Source organism: Typha angustifolia, chromosome 8 (genome assembly GCF_048772165.1).
Source record: "Typha angustifolia cultivar Huaian chromosome 8, ASM4877216v1, whole genome shotgun sequence".
NCBI classification, from domain to species: Eukaryota; Viridiplantae; Streptophyta; class Magnoliopsida; order Poales; family Typhaceae; genus Typha; species Typha angustifolia.
This window is the reverse complement of record NC_133246.1, coordinates 15,210,797-15,229,360: the sequence shown is the minus strand read 5'-3', so window position 1 is coordinate 15,229,360 and position 18,564 is coordinate 15,210,797. Positions and strand designations below refer to the sequence as shown.

At 39.2% G+C, this 18,564-nt stretch overlaps 3 protein-coding genes across 3 annotated transcripts; 1 reads left to right on the top strand and 2 right to left on the bottom strand.

The window, feature by feature from the left end:
- The first annotated feature begins 1,671 nt into the window (after nt 1-1,671).
- Nucleotides 1,672-5,363, top strand: LOC140765679 (probable mediator of RNA polymerase II transcription subunit 26b). Its single transcript, XM_073104875.1, has 9 exons — nt 1,672-2,670; nt 2,857-2,925; nt 3,057-3,139; nt 3,729-3,781; nt 3,890-4,008; nt 4,124-4,151; nt 4,261-4,595; nt 4,679-4,757; nt 4,866-5,363. The coding sequence occupies exons 1-9, from the start codon at nt 2,245-2,247 to the stop codon at nt 4,988-4,990; spliced, it is 1,317 nt and encodes a 438-aa protein (XP_072960976.1). The 5' UTR covers nt 1,672-2,244; the 3' UTR covers nt 4,991-5,363.
- A 3,707-nt stretch (nt 5,364-9,070) lies between these two features.
- Nucleotides 9,071-12,998, bottom strand: LOC140765496 (tubulin beta-1 chain). Its single transcript, XM_073104613.1, has 4 exons — nt 12,847-12,998; nt 11,694-12,093; nt 10,999-11,268; nt 9,071-9,982 (listed from the first exon to the last, which is right to left on the bottom strand). Exons 2-4 carry the CDS (start codon nt 12,085-12,087, stop codon nt 9,303-9,305), a joined length of 1,344 nt encoding a protein of 447 aa, XP_072960714.1. The 5' UTR covers nt 12,088-12,093; nt 12,847-12,998; the 3' UTR covers nt 9,071-9,302.
- A 1,641-nt stretch (nt 12,999-14,639) lies between these two features.
- Nucleotides 14,640-17,998, bottom strand: LOC140765867 (uncharacterized). The gene is made up of 3 exons (XM_073105158.1): nt 17,235-17,998; nt 16,077-16,240; nt 14,640-15,878 (listed from the first exon to the last, which is right to left on the bottom strand). Exons 1-3 carry the CDS (start codon nt 17,851-17,853, stop codon nt 14,811-14,813), a joined length of 1,851 nt encoding a protein of 616 aa, XP_072961259.1. The 5' UTR covers nt 17,854-17,998; the 3' UTR covers nt 14,640-14,810.
- Nucleotides 17,999-18,564: the final 566 nt, after the last annotated feature.

Below are 18,564 nucleotides of genomic sequence, written 5' to 3'. Positions count from 1 at the left end.
TTGCAGCATAGCCAGGTTACATTGATGTCATGTTCATACATCTTTCACCCAAGTAGGATAAGGATGAAGAGCGTAGAGACAAAAAAAAAAAAGGAGGACGACCACCTTCCATGCTTCCACATAGTTTGGTATAATAATAATGTAACTCTATCCTCTCTTATAACCTGAAAAGAAAAGAAACAAAAGGTTATGGATTATAGGTGTACGAAATTTCATGCAGCAGGAATTGCACCAGGTCATCAAAATAGGACAGAAAGATATGGAGCTTAGCCTTATCTGTTCACATCCCATCTCCTCCCCAACCCCCGGGCCCTCCAGTGAATTAGAATAATCAAAATGTCACGAATCTCCAAGCATGATAGCATTACTCTTTAAGATCTGTATCCCTTCTTGGCCTCTTCTGGGCAGTGTGGGCCCACGGAATTGTTCCATCGGATCCATAATAAAAGAAACAGAACAGGAGACCAGCCCACCTAGCTTACACGTGTCACGTGGTAGCACGTCCAAATGCGGGAGCGGAACACGCGTACGTACCCTTTCGAGCACGTGTACTTCGCGTATTTTCCTCTAAGCGAGCGCGAACTTACCGTCATGTATTCTTGTGCAAAACGGAGTCTGTTGTGTAACAAGCTTAGCACGGTCCAAACTTTTTCCCTTTTACTTTTACTTTTCAAGTTTTTCCCCACATTGAGTTGGCAGTTAAAACGTTCTTGCAAAGCTATTTTGTCCAGCTTTTATTTGAAACAAGAGAAGGAATCTGGATAACGGAGCCAATCCTATCCGTTTCTTAGTCTCTAATTCATACTCTTATTCTTATGTTTATTCTCATACGAGTTATTAAAACTGCTGCGCAAACCGCTGCTGCCGCTGGAAAACTACGTGGCATTCTCGTAATATTTATTTTCACAACAATGAACAAGAATTGGTTTCCGTGCTGTTATCCAGCCGCGAATAGTGAGAATAGACGCGTAACGGCTTCCCCGATAACCTCTCGCTTGTCCAGGGCATTATTCCGCATCGCCCCAAATCAAGTCCACGAATCTCACCCGCGGTAACCAGATCGCAACCGGTTCCATTTACGCGGCGAGTTTTACATCCCCGCGCCCCGACAGGTTGGGGAGTGTCGTCCGTTAGATTTTTCTAGAGTTGAAAGTATTATAATTTTGGACTGTTGGAGGGGGGAAGTTATAAAACATTGAACCAGGACAACCCTCCGATTCGGAAATAAATCGATCGAATCCCTCTGTTGAGCCGTCGGATAACGAGATGTAGCAGTGCTTGTCTTTAAACAATGACAGCGATCCAAATTGAGCACAAAATTAGGTGACATGACATCGTGTATCTATCCACAGAGATCATATCATATTAGACAAACCATGAATTGGCCCCATCGCCGTCCATTCCACCGTATGGAGAAGTTGATGGATTCTTCTAGTTCTCTCGACTTCTCGTATTCTCTCCCCTTTCGTTAATTACTTAATAATAGAAGACTATGTTTTTTTATGTTAAAAAAGAGTGCTTTCTTTGAAAAGTTTCTCTAATTATTGAGGGGGGATTATTTTTTGAGAAAAATAATTGGAAGGGGGGATTAAAAAGAAAGAAGTGGGAATTGTGGATTTTGGGTTTGGTTAAGTTGGATTCGGATTAGCACCCGGTCTTTATCGATCGTAGATATTCGCGTCGATTCCTTTTCTTGCACTCAGAGAGAAGAGAGAGGAGAGAGAGGAGAGAGAGGAACAAAATTTATTCCGCAGAGCCGAGGAGATAGAGAGTTTGATAGAGAAAGAGATTTCTTCCCTTCCTATCTTTTCCAACGGGGGAGGTTTCGGTTTCCTACGAAAATTTTCACCTGAGTTTAGCTTCCGAGTTGGGTTTTGGTTATTCGGACAATCGTGCTTCCTCTCCTTGTCCGACTAATAATATTTTTGGGCGTAAATTTCTTGAAGGATTTATCGAAACTGTGGACGATCGGGAGGAGTTTAGATTGCAGGAGTGCGATTGGGGCGGAAGGAAAGGAGAGGGGAAAAGAAAAAGGACTATCTTTTGGGTTGGGAAAAACCAACAACCTCGTGGTTTTTTCACGTTCGATCGAGACCGTGCTCGATCGGTGAAACGGACGATACCCATTTGGATTTTTGTGTGTTCAATCCAGGAAGGACAGTCAATATTTGATCTTGTGGCCGATTTCCTCTGATTCCTTTGGTTGCTTTCGCTGGAGTTCCTATTCCCGGCGCAGTCGCCGCCATGGCATCTCCTCCTGGATCTTTAGATTACTGGAGGAAGTTTTTCCACAGTGCCAATTCCGACATCTTTGATGTGATCGACCACGCTATCCTTGTGGCATCATCCGATTGCCCCCAGGAATTCCGAAACCGAAGAGACCAGATTGCTGAAAAGCTTTATATCTCTCTCCTACCGCGGTGTTTCGGGTGCGATCGCGTCGAGCTTCGCATCACCGAGCGGGAGGAAGGAGTTGCTAGTGTGAAGAGAGATGTGGAGAAGGAGAGCAAGGTTGATAGCAGCAACGACGGACCTGAGGACTTGCGCCGGGTCGTAAGCAACTACAGCTACGACGAGGCGGAGGCCCTCACGGAGGAGATTGAGGAGGAAAACCAAACTTTTGGGGAGGTTCTAAGGATCAAGGAGATCCTTCTTAACAAGCAAGATCAGGTTTGTGGCGGCCTCTAGTATAGGATTGGATATTTTTGGTTGCTTTCTTTGCTAGTTTTGTGATACGCTAGATGGCTCAAGCGTTAGTAGTTGATATGGTCGCTGAAATTGTAACAAGTTCTTAATGTTGTTCTGCTTTAAATTTTCTAGTCCATGGATGATTAGTCTGATGCAATTTAATTGCAGTCGGACAGCTTCTTGTTCGAGTCACTGAGGAGGCTGCAGTTGATGGAGCTCTCCGTAGAAACCTTGAAGGTGTGGTTGAATAACTCATTGATATCTTTTTGTTTCTCTTCATCAAAATGCAGAGGCTTATTGAAGAGGAAGGAGTGAGTTTAGGGTTCTTTTGTTGCTAATGACTTTTCACCCTTGGTGAAATATCTTAGGCAACTGAAATTGGAAGGGCTGTTAACGGCCTACGGAAGCATAATTCCAAGCAAATTCGCCACCTTGTGCGCACTCTTATAGAGTAAGTTTGATGTTCTTCTTGCAAGTTCATAGCATTAGCGCAGTTAGAAAAATTACTTTTATTGCAAGTTCAAGAACCCTTTGTAGAGCTTTCGGATGCCCTTCTCAAATTGGGCTTGAAGATGGGTCCACATATATTGGTTTTGTAAACTTATTAATTTACATCGAAATATTCTTCATTTCTCATGCTTAGTTTATATATGTATTGATTTTTTTCTTGTTGAAAGCAATATACGCAGCTCTTTATTATCTATGGGTTGGTTGTGAACTCCAAATTTCATGTCTCTAATTGAATCGAAGACACCAAATCGTGCTTATATATATAGTGATACTTTTATGTTTTTGTTGATATTCTCTCACTTCCTGGTGCTCAAATGATACTGTTATATCTCAACACAAAATATTATAGCAGTATATTAGTTTGGTTATTTGGCATAGCTTATGAAGTAGAGGCCTTTTCATTTCTATCATTGAAGTTTAATGCCTGTTGGTCATGTGGGAGTACTTATAAGGGAGAATTACTATTTTCCATCTGTATGAATGTGGAGTGTTTTCGATACTAATCACACTTGATTTGCTTTGTGCTGCAGAGAGTGGAAGATTTTAGTTGATGAGTGGGTCAATGCAACCGCTGCCATTGCAGGTAGAGAAAGCAAATTTTTTTTTTTCGTACTCCATCTTCTTCTCATGTTTGGTATTTTATCTGGTCCTTAAACTTCACAATATAGCTAATCATAGTCTTAAATTATAGATAATTCTCCGGACTCTCTCAATCCATCTGTTCTTGATGAGGAAGAAGGGCTCCCTTCCCCTCCTCTGGATGATGTCGCTTTATTTGCGACCCAGACTACTTCCATACCGCTCTCTGAGGTATATTGGATTAAGCAGTTCTGTCATACTGTATTCATGCTTTGAGCACAATGCCTCCTCAATGAACTGACTGGATTTCACTTTCTATGCATTGTTGAAATTGGTTGATTTGCAGTTCTTCGATGGAATGGATGATGACGGAAGTGAGCATCTTAGCGTTTCTTGTTCCCTAGTTGCAATATTCTGATTGTTTTCATTCTTCAATTTGCCGTGTATTAACTTAAAACTCCTCTTGGGAACTTTTGGCTGTAGATTTTAGGAATAATGAGGACTTCGATAATAAACGGCAAAACTCAAGAAAGCCTTTGGTAAACCATGAACCAGTGAGGAAGCTGCAGCCTCCTCGGCAATCAGTTAATCCTGATGAGAGAGGACAAGTGAAGATCCAAGAGCCAGTAATGAGACAAATGAAACAACAGGAAGCCTCAAATGGACAAGCAAGATCCCACTCTATCACGAGCAAACAGAGCAAGCCCGCAAATGCTGATTCTGGACCTGGCAGACCACCAAAGCCATCCCCTGAGATGAGACCTAAACATCCGCAAGAAACCCCTGTGGTCCAAAGAAAGCCCCCAATTCCGACTGATGTAAGTACTTTAGTAGTTGTGGCATATGAAGTGATCTTAGTATTTATGGACTTCATGGGTGCATTTTTCAACCTTTATTCTAGAAATCGAGTTGTTCCGAGGACTCCAAGCTAGAATTAGCGAAGCGGAAGCTTCATGAACGTTACCAGGAAGCAGAAAATGGTCTGTTCTTCTCTTTATCTTTAATCCTTATTACAAATTCATTAGTTACTTTTGCCGTAAGACCTAGTAAATTATCTGATTTGTGCTTCCTACTTCATATTGATGCAGCAAAGAAGCAGCGAACGATACAAGTAATGGAACTGCACGACATACCGAAACAGGCACACCACATCAGACTACCCAATATGAAACCTAAAAACCAAATACGGAGTTGGGCAAACGGGCGGCGATAGTTTGTTATGCTGATTTTTCCAACTGGAGTGCAAAATTTTTAGAATGCCCACGCATTCTCGTGAGTCGCGGAAAAGGATCTGCTTTGCAATTTACAATTCCACTGACGAGCTCAGTTCTTCAGTTGCCAATACTAATCAGACTTCTAATGTATACTTTGATGATGGGGTATCTTGAAAGAATGAGAGCAACAAGTTGATAAGATGGAGGCAGATAAGCCTGTGAACTCAAAAAAGAGTTCAATTCTATCAAGACGTTCTGAGAGGTGATTTATAAGCTAAACCCAATCATAAATAATGATTGGTTCATTTCTATGGAAAACTTGTAGTCATAACATACTGAATTCATCATCATATCTGATTATCACTTCCCCTCTGATCTCTGTGTCCTTTTTGCAACACTTATGCTTGCCAGCTTATTTTGCAATAAATGTCACTCCCAAATACATTTGTTGACAGTTGGATGTTCCCCTACATGACCTACCTACCTTTTCTCTTCATGGCCTTCCTTTTATCATTTTGGCTTAGCTAGTGATGCTTTTTTATGTTAGCTGAGACCCAATGTATTTTTTTCTTTTCTTTTTCTTGTTGTTCCCTCCTCAACTTGGTAATGTATGATTTTGATACATTTGTAACACTAATGACAAATAGTGACTAAACAACTAAACCTCATTACTACATGGAATATATAGTTGGATCCAGAAGGCAAATTAATAATAATCAAACAAATGTGTCCATTAATGGTGCATAAAAGTATATCCTTCTAAGAGAAAGAATAATCAAAGTGGACTACTGAAGGGTGGACTTATGGCCATAGGGTGGTTTCAGCATGAGGAGGTTTGGGTCCCACCTTCACCTCCATCCATCCCCCCTTTTACTTCACCTGGAATCTCTTTTCCTTTCCAGCCCCTTTCTTTGACTATTTTTCCTTCTTGAAGTGTGAGATCTCTCTCTCTCTCTCTCTCTCTCTCTCTCTCTACTTTTACCGATTGCTTTGAGTATGATCAATGCCTTTTCCCTTATGCTGCCACCACTGCAACTTTCTTCCCAGATTTGATTGCCAAAGGTGCAATCCCATAAAGGTGGCTCCTCTCTTGACTATTGAGGAGCAAATCCTATAAACTTGAAGGCACAAGTAATCTAATCTTTCTGCTACTTTTGCTGATGAGTCCCTCAAGAACTTGGTTATCCTTTGGGTGACTCCCAGGCACTCAATATGTGGTCATCTCATATGTCAGCATTGTTTTACCAACTCATTTACTTTGACAACACTATATGTGACCAAGAATTTGATGCCATGCAGCAAAATTTGAAGGCATTTTGAGTTAGTTAATTGTGGCGTTATACTGACAATGGGCTATTGATATTAACGCCAAAACACCAATAATAATAATAATAACAATAAACGTATTGTTCTTAATGATATTATGTCATCCAGCACGCATACTGTAATTATCACCTACCTATTACTTAATAATTAATTAACATAACTAAAGGTTGGGAATAATGGTCTAAAATGAACAAAATAGACGAGTCCCCAAAACTAAATTAATGATCGACGTCTTAGTGTCAAGTGGTTAACTTCCAAACCACAAATTAGTGCAATAGTGATGGGTTGGTTTGGAATCTATCATATATTTTGGATCCTTAAAAAAGGAATTATCACTCTGGCCAACTATTAGCACAGTAATTAAGTCCTACCTCCATAATCAAAAGGTTGGGAGTCTATATCAACCTAATTATCGATCGAGGAGAACTGGTCTTAATGCCTAGCTTATAATCTATGAACTCTTAAATGATTAAAACTAAAATAACAAAAGATAATTATTAATACATGCATATACAAGTCCTTTGAAAGCAGTTTGATTAACTAACAAACACCGTAGCATATTATAGGCTAATACTATTACTCCCTATGAGCCTTCTCTAATCACGCCATTTTTTTTAAAATTATCCTTAATCTTCAACTAATCCTTTTTATCTTTTTCTGTCACGAGCTATGACTCAGTTAATGCTAAGTTATTCATCAAATTTAATACGATGCATTGGTGGATGATGGCTTCTGGCAAAAGGTACGGCTGAAATAAAGAATAATATATATATATATATATATATATATATATGAGCTAATTTGAGTCCACTAAGGGATAAGAACATAACTAAATAGCATAAGTCTCCGTCAATTTAAAAATAATATTTTAATTTGAAAATAACAGCTGGACATTATATTATCCCTATAACTTAAAATATAAAAACTATTAATTAAAAATATATCTTATATCACACACTAACTCAATTACTAATTTAGCATATCTATCCTATCAACTTATTTTATATTAAATCAAAATATATTCATGATAATTTTATTAAAAAACATCTTTTTTCTCATTTTATATCACATTAAAATAATTATTGCACAAGAATAATTACTCTTAAAATAAAATGTTAATTATATTAGGGAAATAACGTTGTTCATAAAGTAAAGAATCCTAAAGTTTTTTACTTGGAGGAAAATAAATCATGTCGGCAAATTAAAATGTCAAACTAATATCCACGTAGCCGTGGCATCGACGCCAAAGACATGGGATTATGCTGGCCGTCCGATGGGTGCATCTCATATTGATTTGGACGGCTGAGAGCTGACGGGTGCACTCGTTTCAAGTTCGGTGAATATTTTTGGCGAAGTGGGAGGCGGAATTGGGTCAGAGGCGACCGTGTCCGTTTCTTTATTTATATATTTCTGGTGGTGTGTCGTGTTCTCATCATTCGGGAAGTCAATTTGGCTTTAATAGAGTTGGGTGGTAGGTGAGGTGGTTCCGTTGGATGTAAACTTATTGGATAATAATTAAGGAGTTGAAGACTATGTAGAGAAAATCTCTTGGCATCTTTTGAGCTGGTTTATACACACCAAAACTGATACGAAAATAAAGCTGAAGTTGCTTTTCTTTCACGCATTTAATATATTCTAACGGAAGGCAACCATCTGTAGACTACAGTGGTTGATTCTACTGATACCACCATAGATTTGATTGAATTATGAAGCAAGTTGGCATAAGAACAAGAAACCAAGTCTGGATCTTTTGAAAGTAGTAGATGGATTTGGAATCAAAGAGAGAGCCAGTTGATAAATGTAAGTGTAGCTAGCAGCATTTGGAATCCGATACTGGGTCTTCCAAATTGAAGACAGTTTAATGAGTTTGGTAGAGATATTGGGTCCATATAGGTTAGGAGGGGCTTGCACTTATTTGGGCTTCGAATGAAGCCATGGGGCCTCATTTTGAAGCATTTAAAGGCAGGGAGCAAAATGAGATCAGGAGGAAAGAAACTGTTAGGATAAATTTTCACTTCTTAAATAGTTAGGCCTCGTGCATAAGAGATCTTTTTTAAGAGATAAATTTACTTTCATCTCTTAAATATCAATTAGATGTTTTTATCAGTTTATTCATATTTTATTATTTAGTTATAAAATGTAGATAAAACTGTAATGATTAGTTTAAAATATAATGACTAAAATACTCTCATAATGATTGTGGGAAGCTGAATGAGATGAGTGAGAAATAAATACTGTCTAACTTACTGTGCAATGATGATTCGTTTTTCTAACCTACCAAAATATATCCACCTGAGAAAATTAAATAAATATTTGTTTGTAAAATATATTAAAATGATACCTTATTTATGAATTAAGTACCTTTAAGCTGTGCATGAATCAAATGCCACAAGAACTCCTCCAGTGGCCCAACCAAATTACAAATCATTAGATTTTCTATCCAAAGACAACATTTTACTAAGCATCTTTGATCAAACCATTTCTACGAGGATTTTATTAAATCTTCTTACATCCCAATTAACAGTTACAATCTGATCTAGTGATTAAATTTGAAGCATAGAATAGGGATTAAGCTTGAAGCACATGGAGTAAATTAAAACCTGATCAAACCACGTGAGGCTAGAGTATAATTTCCCAAATCATTATCTAGAATCACAATCAAATTTTCTGATTGACATCAAATAATTCTTCAGCAGCCCTGTGCTTTGATGCATTAACCAAAAACATACTGGCATAAGTACAAAATACATCAGTTTCACTCCGAACAGAAAGATAGAATATTACCTAACAAATATCAATCTGGTAGCAACAACTTGGGTAGAATACTGACAAGGTACAGATAACAACATAACAGGATAAGCTGATACGGCTCAGAGAATAGATTAAAAAGCATAAAGAAAAAAAAAATGGAAATAACCTGCTTGCTCTGACTTGCAATACTACAACACCACCAATTGCTGAAAACTAACCAGCTCGAAGTATTACTCACATTTCCTCACCCACCTCTTCCTCTTCGTCCTCATACTCACCCTCATCATCTGCAGTGGCATCCTGGTACTGCTGGTACTCGGAGACAAGGTCGTTCATGTTGCTCTCCGCCTCAGTGAACTCCATTTCATCCATACCCTCACCAGTGTACCAGTGCAAGAAAGCCTTCCTCCTGAACATTGCAGTGAACTGCTCGCTCACTCTCCTGAACATCTCTTGGATGGACGTGGAATTGCCGATGAATGTGGATGCCATAGACAGCCCCCTAGGGGGGATGTCACAGACACTGGATTTTACATTGTTGGGAATCCACTCCACAAAATAGGAAGAGTTCTTGTTCTGGACATTGATCATCTGCTCATCAACCTCTTTGGTGCTCATCTTGCCACGGAACATGGCTGAGGCTGTCAGATAGCGACCATGGCGAGGATCAGCAGCACACATCATGTTCTTGGCATCCCACATCTGCTGGGTCAGCTCAGGGACAGTGAGGGCTCGGTATTGCTGTGATCCACGTGACGTGAGAGGGGCAAAGCCGACCATGAAGAAATGGAGGCGGGGGAAGGGGATCAGGTTGACAGCAAGCTTGCGGAGGTCTGAGTTCAGCTGGCCGGGGAAACGAAGGCAGCATGTTACACCACTCATGGTGGCAGAGATCAGGTGGTTCAGGTCTCCAACTGTTTCACAGTAAAGCACAAGTTACAGAGGACAAATAGTGAGAACTACGCAAGTAGATGTTAACGAAGAATTTCGCAATTTTGATTGTAGACTAGTTTGAAGTTTCAACTCCTTTCCTTGAAAACTACAAGAGAACCACAAATCAACCGACATTAACAAAATTGTATGATAGCAAAATCATCAAACATCTTTCTCAGGACTTATTAAATATTAACGATACTGTCCTCCACTAATACAATTGTGGGTAACCTTCAACCAAACTTTGCTTCCCTCAGATGGTTAGGCAATTTTGACAGACTTGGAAATCAAACCTACAAATACATATAATTATGAAAGCAATGTCCCACAACATATGGGGAAAGAACCTCTTCAAAGAATAACTCTCACATTTCTAGGGCAGGGATCAGCTACAATAGCTTCATGCTATCATATAAGTAGTTTTTCATTTTGGCCAGCATCTCAACTTATCTCAGGGTTTGAGATAGGATTATATAACTAGATGTTGAAGTCTTAATAATCCAACAACAACCTGCTATATCCAACCAAATATATTAATCCAAATAACATATGAACAGTCAACAGGAGAACTATCACTACTAATACTACCTTAAATCTTTGCAGGATATAAAACCTCAAGAAAATGGCTTTAAATAAGCTAATATATCATCTGTTCATATCAGCAATTGTTTCTGTATAATGATCGCCAGAACTCAGTGCATTCAAAAATAAATAAATAAAGAATAAACAGTTCATCTGAACAAAGATGCAGAAAAGATATCTATCAATTTCTTAGCTTCAAACTTTTAATAAATCTTGAAAACTTTACCAGAAAACTTGCAACGCATTTTTGGCAATGTAATTTACTGAAACAAATATTTTAACAAAAAAAAAAGATGCTATGATGCCTACTACACAAATTTTTTTTTGTTTTTTTGCTCAAACCTACTACACAATATTTAATGATGAAATAGGTTGTCATCAAAGGAATGGTGCTATTAAACGAATATTAACTTACAGCTAGGAGTAGTCAGCTTGAGAGTACGGAAGCAAATATCATAGAGGGCCTCGTTGTCCAACACCATGCATTCATCTGCATTCTCCACCAACTGATGCACAGAAAGAGTTGCATTGTACGGCTCAACAACAGTGTCAGACACCTTTGGCGAAGGGAAGACAGAGAATGTAAGCATCATCCGGTCAGGGTACTCCTCTCTGATCTTTGAGATCAGAAGTGTTCCCATCCCAGATCCAGTCCCTCCACCAAGAGAGTGACATACTTGAAAACCTGATCAGCAGACAAATATGAGTAAGCTTACATAACTGGAGGAAATAGGGATAAGGAAGTGTGCAGTATAATTTCACAGAAAATTCCTGATAATCCACGTAATTGAAGTCATAATAGAAGCACGAGGCATAAAATCACGAAACTCAACATAAAAATATTAATCAAAAGAATATTACTTTACTATATATGTCTAAATCTTCTTTCAAGCATATTTTTTTTTTATAGCCAGGGAATAGATATTAAACTAGGCATATCCAAATTATACATATATCATGAAAAACAGAAAATATAAACTCAGCGCAATAAAATATTAATTACCCAAAACTACTGTTACAAATGGGATCAGCACGGATGCACCAACAAATATAGCTCTCCAAGGCAATAATAAAGGAAAGCATATTAAGGCAAAAGAAAATGTTGCCAACCTTGGAGGCAGTCACAGTTCTCAGCCTCCTTTCTAACCACATCAAGAACCGAATCGATGAGTTCAGCTCCCTCGGTGTAATGACCCTTTGCCCAGTTGTTCCCAGCACCGGACTGGCCAAAAACAAAGTTGTCCGGGCGAAAGATCTGGCCATAAGGCCCAGTGCGTACACTATCCATAGTCCCAGGCTCCAGATCCATGAGTACCGCCCTTGGAACAAACCTCCCGCACGAGGCCTCATTGTAGTACACATTCACACGCTCCAGTTGGAGATCAGAGGTCCCAATGTACCTTCCGGTGGGATCAATGCCGTGCTCATCGCAAACTACTTCCCAGAACTTGGATCCAATCTGGTTACCGCACTGGCCACCCTGGACGTGGAGGATTTCTCTCATCTCTACCTGAAAGAGAAAGTAGGGATCAATCAGAACTTAGATCTACGCACAATTCTTCTCAAATAGCAAGAACGAGAAGTCCAATTTAGAATCGAATAGAAGTCAACCACAAACTAAATCCACTGTCCCAGACACAGTCAGATCATAACGTGCAAGTGCCAACTGATATGGATCCATAAAAAATCATGAGAAGGCATAAAAGGGAGGTCAAACAAACGAATTAATAAAAAGTCAACCACAAACTAAATCCTTTGTCTCAGGCAAAATCAGATCATAACAAACAAGTACCAACTGATTGATCCATAAAATCACGAGAAGGAATAAAAGGGAGGTCAAAGAAACGAATCTAACATTCCGACCAGAATGAGAGGTATACTGTGAGAACTACTTACATCTCTGACATTATCAAGATCAAATCAAACATCTCGAAATCTGAACGCTTCTCAAAAAAATTGTAAAAGAGTGCATCACAAAGAGATCCGTGGAAGAACTGAAAATCTAGGAAATCTTAAGGAGACCAATGGCGATATATGCGAGATTACGTAGATCACAGTCGTTAACTAGTTCGAAATAATCATTGCAAACGCTAATCAAAATAAACTTCTCCAGAACGCAAAACCAACACCCCAGAGATCAGATCGAGTGTCCCAACGCAAATGAGAGGCAAAACCGTGGAATAACTCAGAAAAGTGAAATCTCAACGCAATCGAAGCGAAATAGGTGAAATCTAAGCAAGGTACTTCAATATGTGATTCTTACCGAAGTGGATTAGAGATGGCCGGAGAAGAAAAGCAAGATCTGGAGATCGAGGAGTGCTCGATCTGAGAAGAGAAGGGTCAGAGAGGAGTGAGAAGAGCCCTAGAGAGGAAGGGTTTAAATAGGTGAATGGAGGGGTAAAGGGGGAAATCGGACGGCTAATTCGCTTTCCCTCCCTTTTCTTTATCGGCTGTCGGATGCCGTCTGATGAGGTAATCGGACGGCTGGAAATGTACCTTTCCTAAATGCGAACCGCTGCTTTGTTTTTTCAAAAATGTTCGGATTTTGTGACGTAAATACCCATGATCGGTATACAAAATGACGGAATTGCCCTCACCTGAATATACAGTAAATTTATTTTTCCTTAGGTGTACGATAGATAATCCAAGCAAGGGCAATTCAGTAATATTAGAAGAGGGCGTAGAGGGGCATCTTGGTCATCAGAGAGTTGGGTCCATGTCCTATGGAAAGAGTGGGGTGGGGTCATGGGTCACTTGGGAAGCAGCACAGGAAAGGACAAAAAAAGGCCAAGTCTTCAACGGCAAGGTCAGTGGCGAGTGGTCGGGTCACATGACATCCCCGACTTGGCAAACCACGTGATTTGCCAGCCAAAGCCGGCCTCCCGTACTCCGGGGCCGCCTTAATCCCTCCTAACCCAAATCTAACCCGAGTTTGGGATTACGAGCCGGACTAAGATTAATATTTAAAAGCCGCTTTTGATTAGTTCTTAGATCCACATCTCAAAACCCTTTGCGTGTTTTATAATTTAAGCATCTCTGATCCACGTCTTTTGGGTGGCAATCATGCAAAAGCTTTGGCTTATCGCCTATGGGTCACAGGATAGTAAGGCAATTCTTTGTATAATTACAATAACACCCTTGCTGTTCATTTACTTATATTTGATTTTATATATAAAAACCATATGATGGATGGATGGATGGATGGGATAGGTATCTAAGGATGATTCATGTGACGATTAGGGCACATGCATGGTGGCAAACTAAGATCACCTTAGATATATCATAATGCTGGTGGGCTTGACTGGTTTGCAATTAATTCAGCTATTTGATGCTCACTAGATTGTGCACACTACTCATAGGAGACAGTTGCTTGATTGCATAGTACACACTCAATTATTGCAAGAAAACTATTAGATTCCCTTAAAGCGAAAGCAATAGAAAATAGACATGGATTTTTTATTTTTTTTCCCCCTCAAAAAGGTGGTTACATTGCTTGCTCTTAGAAAGCATCTTTCAGAATTGCTGGTTGATGGTGATGTTATAATTAACAGGTTCTTGCTTACAAGTGGCAAAATTGTTGAAACAATAAATGGACAACTAACTAGTATCATGGTACACCAAACTCATGTGAACTTTGCCGTCTATTTTATGTGTTTAAACTGTAAAGGTTTGGTGGTGAAATGCCACCCAATATACTGCATTGCCTTATATTGCTGTATAAGGCTATCAGAACAAAGTCCTCATTATTGAGCTGCATCTCCTCTACAAAGAAAGCAGCCTAATTAGAGGAGCATTATATGGGAGCAACTGGTAGTCAACACAAAACTAAGATGCACTATAAAGCAAGATAGTTCAACGAGTCAACAATTTGATCGGGTTAATAAGATAAAATCAGCTGTAGGAATTATCTGCAAGAGGACCTAATGAGATTATATAAAGTTGTTTAAAAACCGAAAGCAGAATACCGAAAAGAAGGTAAAATTTTTGTATGACTTATCTTGTACTACAAGACAATGAATTTAAACTCAACATACAAGCAACCTAGATGTTATATTTGATAATATTCGTAATGATTTCATCGCCAAATTAGTACAAGAGTAAACAGCAACTTTGGTGGAAAGAAATTGCCTCCATATGCAACATATGATTAATGGAAAGATCTCAATTATCATTAATACAAGAAAAAAGAAGAAAAAAACAGAGCTAAAAACAGTATTGCCTGTGTTACTATCTTTGGTGGCAAAAGACAGCAGTACAAGAAGAATCAACATCTATTAACCACAAATCCAATCTTTGAAGCTCCCTCTGGACAGAAGTCCAAGCCATATCACGAGGCCAGAAAACCAAATTCTTTCCATTCTCATTAGCTGTTGTTGGGTTCATATTGTTGATAGCAATTGCCCACTCATTCAATCTCCACAACCTTAAAGCATCCTTGGTTTCCAAAGCTTTAGCAATAAGGTATATAAAACTTCTGTATTGCATGGATACAGAGTTGCCTTCAGTTGCCGCCTTCGAAATAAAACTATCAACCCAAATGCTCAGAGAAGTTTGAGAGCTCCTTATGAACAACAACTCTGAATCTAGTGCAGCAAAGAAATCATAAGACTGATCTGACGGCACAGGCAACGTAGCACTAATTGGAATTATGTTCCCCTCAATCAGCCATATATTGTATCCTAGCTCCAGAGAATACTTTATCACATTAGCCTTAACCAATATCTCCTTCACCAATTCCTTTCTGGAATTTTCAGAGCCTAATGAGGTGTAGCCTCTAATAGTGTAGATCAATTGATTTGCATCAATCACAGGGTATCCCCTCCGAGCGAGGTCCATCAGAAATTCAGAGTTGTCACTAATGAGAATGTAGTTCTGCATACCAACTTTTTCAAGATGGCAAATCAAGTTTCTCGCAGAACTCTTTTCTGTCTTGTACAAGCTTATGAGTATAATGGTTTTCTGTTCTTGCAAGGGCTCCAACACAGGACCAAGTTGGTGGAAGCTCCTAACAATTCTCCCAGGAAACACTTCTCTGAAGCAGAAATCATACAATTTTAGATTCCGCAAAGGCTGCAGCTCCCATAGGTTGAAGTCAAGTGAACTTCCGTCCAGTAAATTAGAATCAGGGCCAACTTTTCTCCCGTAATTCACACCTGCATCCCTATGAGATATGCTGAGGGCCCTTTCTTGCTGAAAGTTTGTATAAATGTTGTAGTATCCTTGGGAATGGATAAATTTGATGAACCATGGAGTCCATATCCTTTCACCCATTCTTTTGTACCATCCCGTAGTCACCTGAAAAAGGGATGGGATATGGAATAAATGTTACTGCACCAATCAATATGCAGAAAAGTGAAAAGTTTATGATGTAGTTTTGACACAACTTCGAAGACAAATTCCTGCATTCACATGGAATCTACAAACCAAAAGGTCACTCTTAGGAATATCTCATGTGTTCAAATGGGTTGTTGCTGGTTGAAAGACGTAGATTACCATGCCTTGCAGAATTGGTTTGATTCCTTTGGATTTGTGTACATCATACCACAAACGGAATTCTTTCCATTGTTTTGGAAAGAGAAGCTGACCCCATGTGCCAACCATCTGGTATAAGAAAAGGCGAGTTTCATTGTCCACCTGTAATTTGTTCCCATGTTTACCTATTTATTAAAGTGCCAAATGGTTAAAAATAAAAATTGTGCCAGCACTATTGTGTCAGTCCAATAGGTGAATACAAACTATACTGCAAGGTGAAGCTCTATTATATGTATAAGGGATAAAACCATATAGATGAGCAGAAATGTAGAAGCATTATGAAAAAGCAATCGAAAGAACAGCTTTTACATGGGAACAAATGAGATGATTTCTAGTCTGTCGCAGATTTGCAAGTAAATCAGATTCAACTTTTGGATTGGTATCCAAAAGTATTAAGATTTCAACAATTAATAAGCTGAGAAATCGAATGTGAGATACTAGGAATATTTCAAGAAGCTATTTAAGCGTTCGAGATGTAACGAATAATGACTAAGTGATAGTTAGCATGCAACTCCCGACATAAGGTACAAATTTGTCTGATAGAAATGGAATGAGCCAAGATCTACAAATTCATCCTCTGGATTTCTTTCAGTAAGATATTTCCCTGAAAAGGTTTAAGGAGATCTTATTTTTGATGACATCATAAAGATATAACACTGCTAAGGGGGACATAGTGGTGCAGCCATCTCTTTTAAGACCTTTTTCAAAATCTTTAATCATCAAATTTCCTGTCATATTGGAAATAATCAAACAGTGCTTCTGAATTGACAAAAAGTTCAATTCTCTAATAATCTTTTAATACAATTATAAATTTCCAGTTTCTTGTTCTTTAAAATCATCGAGGGTCATCAAATTGATAATTATCAAGCCTTATTGTACCAACTTCAACCACCTACAAACTGATCGTGGATCGTTCCTTATGAGGAGGCCTTTCTCCAGCATTGCTGGCAGAAGTATCTGACTTCAACGAACTCAAATCAAGATCATTTTAACCAATGAGAAACACACTCCGTAAACTTCTGAGAATTACCCAGATCTGAAGTGAGCTTACTATAGCATATAAAACAGATACACCAAAAGGCAAACTTTAGACAAATTAAAAGGCAATTGCAGTCATACCAGCGACAAACCTTGGCCGCTGCAATGATGCTCCAAATATTGACGGGCTATAGTTGGATCTATCATAGTAATACTTCAAAACCAATCCTTTCAGGAACTTATAGTAGAGCGGCGAAAGCTCGAGATCGTCCTCCACCACGAAGGCGAACTCGTCGTCCGAGCTGGGCCACCACGCCTCCAGCCACTGCGCCTGGAGCCCAGCATTGGCAGTGCGATAGTGCACAAGCTTCTCCCCATGGGGCCAGCGAAAGCCGTCCACGAGTTCAAGGATCCGGCGCGATTCCTCCAGCTTCCGATCTAGAACGGCGGATCCATTGACGGGATCAGCCGGCGGGACGAAGTGGTCGAGGAATACATGGAGGGCGACCCGGTCGGCGGCGTAGTCGGCGGCGGCGAGGGAGCGGAGGCATCGGTGGAGGGAGTCGATGCGGTCGAAGGCGAGCAGCTTGATGAGGAATGTCGGGTTAGGATTGGGGTTATGGTTAGGGTTCGGTTGGGAGAGGGAGAGGGAGAGGTTGAGGGAGGAGGAGGAGGAGGAGTAGTGGAAGGAGTAGAGGGCGATGGCGGCGAAGGATAGGAGGAAGAGGAGGGGGAGGAAGGATCGCCTTCGCGGGTTCATCGAGGGTTAGAGTTAGTGCTAGGTTTCGAGATACATCTGGGATTTGCTGCACGAGAGAAGGGTAGGAGATGGAAGTGTTGCAGAGTACGAGCCGAAGTAGCGTCGAGGAAGAAGGAAATAGTGCCGCTTTTATTTATTTTTGGGATTTTTTTTCTGAGAGTTGAGATTTATTGCAAAACAGACTTGAGATTTATTGCAAAACCAGCTCCTCAGTTAGGGCATTTTTATATATAAATTATGTATATTTTATTATACAAATATGTACATCGAAATTAATGTATTTAATTTCAAGAGCTTAATCATGTTATCATTAAGATCTAGGAATTTATTTTGCAAATAGCCCCCTCCATTGATTTATTTATATAAAATCTTTGAATTTAAATAATAATAATAAGATTAACTCTTAAAATTAAGTGTATCTACTTGTTTTATACTATGTACATAGTTTACATAAAAGCTATTACTATTCTTTTAAACTTCTATGTGGATCACAAATATGGATATATAAATATCCCAGAACCCTACTCAAAACAATATAGTGAACCCAAATATCCATTTCAGTATTCACATAGAAAAAAAGGAAAATTATGTACTCATTAGAATAGTATGCTCTAGGATACGTTTGGAACTAAATCTAGATGAAATTCAATTGAATTTTCCAAATCAGCAATCCGCTGCTTAGAATATAACGAAATTTACCTAATTTTATTG